This window comes from Medicago sativa, chromosome 3, assembly GCF_051527215.1.
Source record: "Medicago sativa cultivar Bolivia chromosome 3, Bolivia_mono, whole genome shotgun sequence".
NCBI lineage: Eukaryota > Viridiplantae > Streptophyta > Magnoliopsida > Fabales > Fabaceae > Medicago > Medicago sativa.
The window spans coordinates 35,414,125-35,423,961 of record NC_140751.1 but is presented as its reverse complement, the minus strand read 5'-3'; the positions used below and the strand labels follow the sequence as shown (position 1 = coordinate 35,423,961).

The following is a 9,837-nucleotide window of genomic DNA, read 5'->3' as shown; positions in this document are numbered from 1 at the left end:
GGCACGAGATATGTAGCTGTGTTGTAGAATGTAGATTTGATTTGAAGCTTGCATAATCTCATAGGCACGTATTCGATTTATATGGTGGGACATTCCCTGTGAAAATTATTTAAGAGAATATTATACTACTTGATTTTAATTGTGGAAGGGATACTTTTTTAACTTTATTTCAGCTTAACCATTATGATAGAAAGTTTGTAGACCTGCAAAGCATGGGAAATGACAAAAGAGCTGCAACAGAAATGACATGAACTAATACTAAATGACAGGTAATTAACCGAGAATGGAGAAAGCCTAGCAAGCATACTTCTAATTGAATCATTTCTCTAATATTAAAATATTGAATGTCCACCAAAATTTACAAAAACGATTAAACAAAATAAAATAAACAATGAACAGTAGCTGCTGACATAAATAGTCTCTTCAACATTAAATGCAAGCAATTGAAACTCCTTCTAGCAATTGTCAACAGTGCTTGAAAGTTTTACTCAATATTGATGATATTGATATGTTTATTTCATTTGCAAAAGGTGTTGATCAAGATCCTCTTTTCAATTTTTTGTAACTATTTTTCTTTCTAACGTTATTTTGTAATGTATCTTGCATTACTTTTGTTAAAAAAAAAATCCATAAAACACAAGTGGTTGAATTACTTTGTGCGATCTACTTTTAGAAGATTAACATCATGTTTTTTTTGACCAAAAAAAAACATCAAGTTTTCTTTTGTACTTGTTGACATCGAAGCATAACAAAGCAGCGATCATATACTGTGGCCGAGAGGCGGTGAGGTACATTGTGGAGACGATGCGGTGAAAATGGCAAGACACGGAGCGTTCACGAGTAGGGATTTTGAAATCTGAGTTCATCATAGAATCTAAAAGGTTTTTTTGTTTAAATGTAAAATCTAAGTTCAACATTTTGATGAAGAAGAGAACGAAGAATAGAGGGGTGGTAAGACACGAAGAGAATGTAAAATCTAAATATTTGATCCTTTATTCAGATTCTATTTTAGCTCTTTTAATTTTTCTATTTATAGTTTTTAGTTATGTATTTATTTTAGAATTTAAAATTCTAGATTTAAGAAAATAAAAAAGTAAAATAACATATGAAATAGATGCCAAATCAACATGGTGGACAATGCCACATCATTTAATGAAATGCCACATCTCACAAATTGATGGTCAACTGAAGAGGGGTACCAACTTTCCGAATCTTTTAGAATAGGGGCACCAAAATTGTGGAAAACAAAACACAAGGATCAAAATTGCGGATTTAGAAAAATCAAAGGACCAAAACTGTATTTATTGTTGGCCGATATGACAGTAACAAAAGGAAGCTAGAGGGGGTGAATAGCTTTTTCGATTAAAATCGTTTACGAAAGCATGGTTTGGTAAAACTTGTTTGAAAGGTTATGACTATTGAATTATACTATAACTTTAATGATAATAAAATAAGCAATGAGCAAAGATAATTCAACTTCAAACGAGATGTTCAACTACGAATTATTATTTGACAATCAGTTAATAAATACACACGATAATCCATAAAATCTATCTCAAACCAAACATACTCATAATCAACAATTACTAACACAAGTAATTAAACAATTTTGATATAAATGATGAATTAAGTACCAAATTATTCTCTACAACAAGAGTGATGGAATCAATAAGCTTTTGAAAATAGGTTTTAGAATTTCTTCAATCACAAGCATGTAGCACATTAGCTAATTCATCATAATCATATGTCACAAATTGATTTGTAGAAATTTAAAGAGACAGAGAAAGAAAGACACCGAGATTTATAGTGGTTACCCTTTTTCGTCATCGCTAAGGGTACATCCACTCTTCTTAGAAGAAAATACCTCTTCTACAGATTTCAACTATGATGTTGAAAATGTTTTACAAGTGTATTACAAAGATTCCTTCAATTCCTAATCTTCTATGCTAAGCAACCCCTTGAACCTTGAAAGTTTGAGAAACAACCCACACAATTAACTTTAGAGGTGAAAAGTACTTACTTTTCCTTTAGATCCTTGATGCTCCACCAAGATCCTTGAAAGAAGCCATTCTTACAATTATCCTATAGCACAGTAACAATCTATATCTCAAATCCAATTAGAGTTCTTATAAGAAGTGTTTATTCTAAAGAAATTGTAGAAAAAGAGAGGTTGGAGACTTTAGAGTGTTTTCGCAAATTGATTCTATGAGTGAGAAATTGAGTGGGTGAAGTTATACATAAGTGTGAATGAAAGAAGCAAGTTTACCTCAAAATAACACTAAAAACACGATCTTGAATCAAATCATGTGAAGTGTGAACCGATTCAATTAGTGTATCTGAAGCCTATGAAGATTGACACAAAGGTCAAGATCATTGAATCTAATCAAAACAATTCTAGATGCTGAATGGATCAACTCAAAGCTGCATATCCAAGCTTTTGAATCGAAACATGGTTTCTGTTGTGAATTCGATGAAAAATCACACCAATAAAATACTTGATATGTGGAGCAAGTAATAATCAAGCAACCAAACAAAGTGTATGGAAGTTATAAACACAAGCAAAAGTAGAAAACAGCGAGAGAAAAGAAAGAGAGAACATGTGAAACTTGTTTACCCAGTTCGGTCCAAAACTGACCTGGTCTAGGGGAGAGAGCAGCCCTCCGTTCCACTATAATAATGAGTAACTTTACAAAAGAGATATCAATAGGTTACAAGAATAAGTATCCCGTCTAATTCTACCCAAAGTCTCAATCTCTTCCCGTGACCAAGAGACTCAATCCTAATAGTGTTTCCCAAGGTGAATCAACCCAATCCTAGTGTTTGTTGCCAATAGCAAACTCTATACAAACCCTAGTTTTCTTGTTGACTTCTAAACCCTTGTTTCATCCCCCTCTATCTCAAGGTTTACTCTGATACAAGGTCTATATTTATAGAGAAATATAACTCATAAATTTGGAACGAATATCACGCTGAAGATACGTTTCTTTTTTTCTCCTTCAGTGAAAGAATATTTGCATCAAAAATATAATATTCCCTTTCAAAATATATTTGCATCAAATCGTTCTTCATACGGTACAAAAATATATTTATTTTCCATAAATATATTTTCAGCACAAAATATATTTGAAACAAATCTTTTATATTTTTAGTAACAATATTCTCCATCCATCAAATTTTGAGTCATACTACAACATTCTCCACCTTGAATCTAAATTAGTGATGATGCCAATTTAATATCAACAATCATGCTGCTCCTTCCCTTGCTTCCCACTACACCATGTAGCTCCACAAGTTTACACCTAACCTCTTCAACCATCGGAATGCCTTCCGTCCTTTTGAAGATTCTTGCATCCAACTACGCTAGGAATTTTAGGTAGATCCACAAGTACAAACCTTAACCCCTTCAGCCATTGGAATGTCTTCTGCCTTCTTGAAGTTCCTTGCAGTCCAACTACACTAGAAATTTTATGTAGTTCCACAAGTATCCACCTTAACCTCTTCAGCCATCGGAACGTCTTCCGCCTTCTCGAAGAGCCTTGTAGTCCAACTACACAAGGAATTTTAGGTAGTTCCACATTCCACAAGTTTCCACCATAACTTCTTAAACACGGGACATCTCCCGCTTCCTTGAAGATCTCCTTGCATCCAATCACCCATGGATTTTTTGGGTAATCTCGCAAGTCGTGTTATACATTCTTCAACCTCCGGAATGCCTTCCGTCTTCATGAAGAAATCCCTTGCTCGCCACTAGAGCGTAGCACCCTAGGTCCTCCATAGTCGTACCATTCACGGTGTGTTCAACTGCACCTAAAGTTGAGGGTACTCTACCTCAACTAGCAAATGCATACATCTCACTATGTCTTCCACCTTGAAACTCCACCTCAACAAGTAGATTACAAGTATTATTATCACCGCCTCTCCTGGATGACCATGAGTATTCTTACCACCCCTCTCCAGGCTGATGTTGAGTGTTTAACGTCTCTCCAGACGACCACTGCTCTACCAGGCATCACTCCCAAGGTGAGAAACATCACCTTCTTCATCCTCCAAACAACACACCACCAAAGCACCCGTATCCTCAAGATGCACCTCAATGTTCTCCAAATCATCAAGGATTTTATTGAACTCTGTAAATTGCTCCATGATGGACTTTGACTCTACCATATTGAATGAGTAAAGTTGTTGCTTTAGGAATTGCCGATGAGCCAAAGACTTTGTCATATACAAATATTCAAACTTCGACCACATCGATGCCGCAGTTGGTTCCTTCGCTACTTTTCTCAAAACTTTATCCTCGAGGCACAAGACAATGGCACTCCTGGCCTTGTCCACCATCTCGGTCTTCTCCGCTCGTGACATGGTGACCGGTACCGCACCTTAACCCTTCAAAGCTTTCTCACATTTTTGTTGTATTAAAACCGCTTCCATCATTACCTTCCATAACCCAAAATCGTTATCTACGGTAAACTTCTCGATATTCCACTTCGAACCCATGGTACTTGATTATCGTTTGATCTTTGCCCCACGGTGGGCGCCAATTGTTGTGAATTCGATGAAAAATCACACCAATAAAATACTTGATGTGTGGAGCAAGTAATAATCATGCAACCAAACAAAGTGTATGGTAGTTATAAACACAAGCAAAAGTAAAAAACATCGAGAGAAAAGAAAGAGAGAACATATGAAATTTGTTTACCCAGTTCGGTCCAAAACTGACCTAGTCTGGAGGAGAGAGCAGTCCTCCGTTCCACTATAATAATGAGTAACTTTACAAAAGAGATATCAATGGGTTACAAGAAAATAAGTATCCCGCCTAATTCTACCCAAAGTTGCAATCTCTTCCGGTGACCAAGAGACTCAATCCTAATAGTGTTTCCCAAGGTGAATCAACACAATCCTAGTGTTTATTGCCAAAAGCAAACTTTATACAAACCATAGTTTTCTTGTTGACTTCTAAACCCTTGTTTCAGCCCCCTCTATCTCAAGGTTTACTCTGATACTAGGTCTATATTTATAGAGAAATATAAGTCATAAATTTGGAATGAATATCACACTGAAGATATGTTTCTTTTTTTCTCCCTCAGTGAAAGAACATTTGCATCAAAAATATAATATTCCCTTTCAAAATATATTTGCATCAAATCATCCTTCATACGGTACAAAAATATATTTATTGTCCATAAATATATTTTCAGCACAAAATATACTTGAAACAAGTCTTTTATATTCTTAGCAACAATATTCTCCATCCATCAAAGTTTGAGTCCTACTACAACAGTTTCCATATGAAGATTGATACGATTAAAAAATCTTTGATATGATTCAACAACTAGAGGTCAAAGTCCCGAGACATTAAATGAATCGAATCAAACTTTTATTAAACTGATTTAAAGCCCTTAAACCAAACACCCGAGTCAAGAAATGATTTGATTCATAAGTTATAAGGTAAACATTTCAATTGAATCAAATTACTTAAAAATGAGAAATTTTATGAAAACTTGAAAAACAAGAAACATTTGACTCAAAATCAAGGACTTGGACACTCTTGTGGAAACATTTGAGACTGAGATTTGCTAGAGTGATTTAACAAGCTAAGCCATTACTCCTAAACAAATTTTAACAAAACAAACAAGGACATCATCAAAACCAAAATAAAGGAGCAATTACAATTAAGCCTTAAAAAACCTAATATATAAAGATGACAATGTGTCATTTTAAGATATTTTGAATAATCCCTTGTTGTTTGATTGATTAGCTGATTAACTTTGAAGATTTTTGACTGGGTTTGATTTTTTGGAGTGGAGAGAGAAAATGTATAGTTTGTATTTGGTTGAGTTTGAAAGTGAATGATTTGAGTTGTTTATGTTTATGTTTCTGTCTATGTAACCGAGGAATGACTCCTAACAACCATTCACGAGCAACCGACAATTATCTAGAGTTCAACAACGAATGGTAGTTACTTGTCTTTAGGGATATTTTCGGAAGCTCAAGGTGTTTAGAGAACAATTTTCTCATTAGATTGGATCTGTTTGTGACGCTTGGCCCAATTATGTGGCCCGAGTATTTCAAAGCCCTCATATTTTGAAAAAAATAAATGTGTATCATTATGTACAAATATTATGTTATAAGTAAATATAAAAACATAATGATTATAGTTTTTACTATTTAGGTTGAAATATCTATCCAAATTGTCAACTTACAATAGTAAGTAATTATTACCTATTACCTAGGTAAATGCCAAAGTAGAATAGTAAATCAAATAATTTCACACATGTAATAGTGGTAAATTTAGTAGTATAAATATCACACTTTGGTTCATGTAAAAACACATCATTTTTGAGAAATCGAAACATATCATCCTACTTCTTTCTCTCTTGATTTCCTTAGTTTGATAAATCTTAGTGTTATATATTACTTGAAGCATCATAAATTAACGTAGTAATTATATCATCTTATTAGTTCACTAATATCATAAAAGTAAGTATTTAAATATCTAAATCTTTAACACGTTATCAGCACGATCGTTTCTACCGGAAATTTACACTACTGCTAGGTATGTTATCTATACTCATCACTTTAATATCATTACTTAATATTGCTATGTATATCATTTATCTTTATCATCTTAATATTATTATTATCTGCCCCGGTTATAGAAAACTGGCAATCCGTCAAGTGATTTATAACTAGAATGGCTATTATTGTTATTGTTACTTTACCTCTTATTATAAAAAACTAGCAACCCGTCAAGTGATCTATAATAAATATGGATATTATTATTTTAAGTGGTGGTCTAAAACCCCATATATACTATATTATCACGGAAGATAATTTCGAGTAGTAATACTAACTTTTATACTTAATGGAGGTTTAAAACCCCGTCTAACTTGTATACTTAATGGAGGTCTAAAACCCCATCTAATCTAATTTTACTTTCATACTTAATGAAGGTCTAAAACCTCATCTAACTTTTACATTCAATGGAGGTCTAAAATCCCATCTAACTTTTATATTTAATGGAGGTCTAAAACCCCATCTATAATTTTGATTCATGAGATATTATTAAAAATAATTAAATAAAATTTAATGTGATAATCATATGTAGTCATTCACCGTACATGCTATCTTATAATTTTCTCTACTACTTGTGTGTCCTAATAGCTAGATGATATTTAACACTTAAAATATTTTTCTCACTATCCAACGGTAATGAATAGTAAAATCAACGGTCATGAATAGTAAAATCAACGGTCGTGAACAATGATTTCAACGGTCATGAACAGTAATTTCAACGGTAATGAACAGTAAAATCAACGACTATGAACAGTGAAATCAACGGTAACAGTAACGGTCATTTTTACAAAATTCACTCTATAAATACCTCACCTTCATTCATAATTTTCACATCTCAAAATATTTACCCATATACTTTCAAAATGACTAAAATCTTTCTTTTATGCATCACCCTACTTATCGTTCTTTTGTTTTTTATCAGTTTCACCCATATTGAAGAATTAGGAAAAGAATATGTAGGATTAATTGTAATTAGCGCTTACCATTATTCGGCTTAGCTTGTGTCGTTACGTTTTGCTTTGGTAGAGACTTAGATTAAAATATTATCATGTTTTTGTAATCGTTGCTATTAAATAAAATGATATTTTTACTTTTGTCATAGTATATACATTAAATGTTGATTATGCTCTTCTGTATTCTAGATATAATCATGTCAAATGTTAAGCACCAATTCAAAATCTTAAACATAACGGGAGACAACTACATAACTTGGAACAACAACTTAATTGAGTATCTTGCATGTGAGGGACTAGACAAAATCCTTGAAGGAAATGATTTGGGAGTTGTTCCAGAGGAATTGGCAAAGAAAAAGTCGAAAGTAAATTGGATAATCAAGCACCACCTGGATGATGGATTACAAACAGAGTACTCGAATGCAAAGGATCCCAAGATCTTGTGGGACAAGCTTAAGGCAAGATTTGGGCATCAGAGGAAAGTCTTATTGCCCTCGTTGATGGATCAATGGAACAAATTAAGGTTCCAAGATTATAAAAGTGTTGTTGCATATAACTTTGCCATGCACCAAATTATAGCACAATTAGAATTTTATGGCGTAATTATAACTGAAGAGGAAAAGTTGGAGAAAACATTCTCAACTTTCCATGCATCTCAGGTGTTGTTGCAACAACAATATAGACTGAGGGGATTTACTGAGTACTCTGATTTGGTTGCAGCCCTTCTAGTGGCTGAACAAAATAACAAGCTTCTCATAAAAAACCATCAGTTGCGTCCTACAGGAACAATGACATATCCTGAAATAAATGCCACAACTTTTAATCAAGGGCGTGGTGGTTATAGTTGCCAAAAAGGACGTGGTAGTCATGCTCGTTTTGGTGGTCATGGTCGAGGCAGAAATCATTGTCGAAACCATTTTCGTGGTGGAGGCTGTGGAAGAGGTTATATGAATTATAGGCCTCTCAAAAATGACCAAACCAATAAGAATCATCAAGGTAAGGGTAAAACCTCTAGAAATAATGATGATCTTTGTTATAGATGCGGAAAGAAAGGTCATTGGTTTAAAGCATGTAGGACACAAGAGTATATGTGTAAAAGATACAAGGCATCTGTAGATGGAAAGGAAAAGGAAGTAAATTTTAATGAAATTGAACCCAAGGATAATACTACCTGTCTTGAGGCTGCTGATTTCGTTGGAGGAGAAAATGATATGGATTAAATAATTACTTAATATATATATGTATGTATTTGAATAATGTGTGTGTGTTGTGCTTGAATTACTTTTACATTTTTAATATGTACATTAAGAATTTGTATGTTGCGTGACTTGTGTAATACGTAATGTTTTCATTGTCTCTATAAAATAACATTGTTTAATATGTTGTGTTGATTTGCTCTCTCTTTCTTTAAACTTATTTTTATTTTAAGAAGGTTAGAAATGGATCATGGCAAAGACATTTGCATTCCAGACAGTGCAACTACCCATACGATCCTCAAAAGTAAGAGATATTTCACCAAAATATTTCCTACTAATGGTGTAATAAACACAATCTCAGGTCCTGCAGATTTAATTGATGAAACAGGTAATGCTATGTTCATGTTACCAAATGGGACAAAGTTTGTCATTAATAATGCTCTATACTCTCCGAAATCAAAGAGAAATTTGTTGAGTTTTAATGACATATATAGTCAAGGATATGATATTGAGACTACAACCGAAGGTAATATGAAATACATTAATATTACTACTAATATTTTAGGAAAGAAGAATATTTTAGAAAAACTACCAAAATTGCCTTCTGGATTACATTACACATATATACATGAAATTGAATGTAATTTAGTAGTAAAAGAAGATCCCAAAATTGTGACTTTATGGCATGACCGTTTAGGTCACCCTGGTTCAACAATGATGCGTAAAATAGTTGAAGGTACCCATGGTCATCCATTGAAAGGTTTAAAGCTTACAAGAGAAGATAGACCATGTGAAGCTTGTTCTCTTGGCAAATTAATAACAAAATATTCGTCAGGCAAAATTCAGACAGAGTTATCTGTATTTCTTGAAAGATTCCAAGGAGATATATGTGGACCCATCCATACACCGTCAGGACCATTCAGGTACTTTATGGTATTAATTGATGCATCTAGTAGATGGTCATATGTCTGTTTATTGTCAAGTCGTGATATGACATTTGCAGATTTCTTGCACAAATAATTAAATTAAGGGCACAATTTCCTAATTATACTATAAAGAAAATTAGACTTGACAATGCCGGTGAATTTTCATCTGAATCATTTAATAATTATTGC

The 9,837-nt window shown here is 33.4% G+C and overlaps 1 protein-coding gene across 1 annotated transcript; it reads left to right on the top strand.

Annotated features, from left to right (window-relative positions):
- The first annotated feature begins 7,723 nt into the window (after positions 1–7,723).
- On the top strand, positions 7,724–8,746 carry LOC146937343 (uncharacterized). Its single transcript, XM_085749400.1, has one exon. The coding sequence runs from the start codon at positions 7,724–7,726 to the stop codon at positions 8,744–8,746; it is 1,023 nt and encodes a 340-aa protein (XP_085605526.1).
- Positions 8,747–9,837: the final 1,091 nt, after the last annotated feature.

What these genes read in the sequence shown, in the direction of transcription:
- LOC146937343 (XM_085749400.1), top strand. Translation starts at nt 7,724, where the DNA reads ATGTCAAATGTTAAGCACCAATTCAAAATCTTAAACATAACGGGAGAC.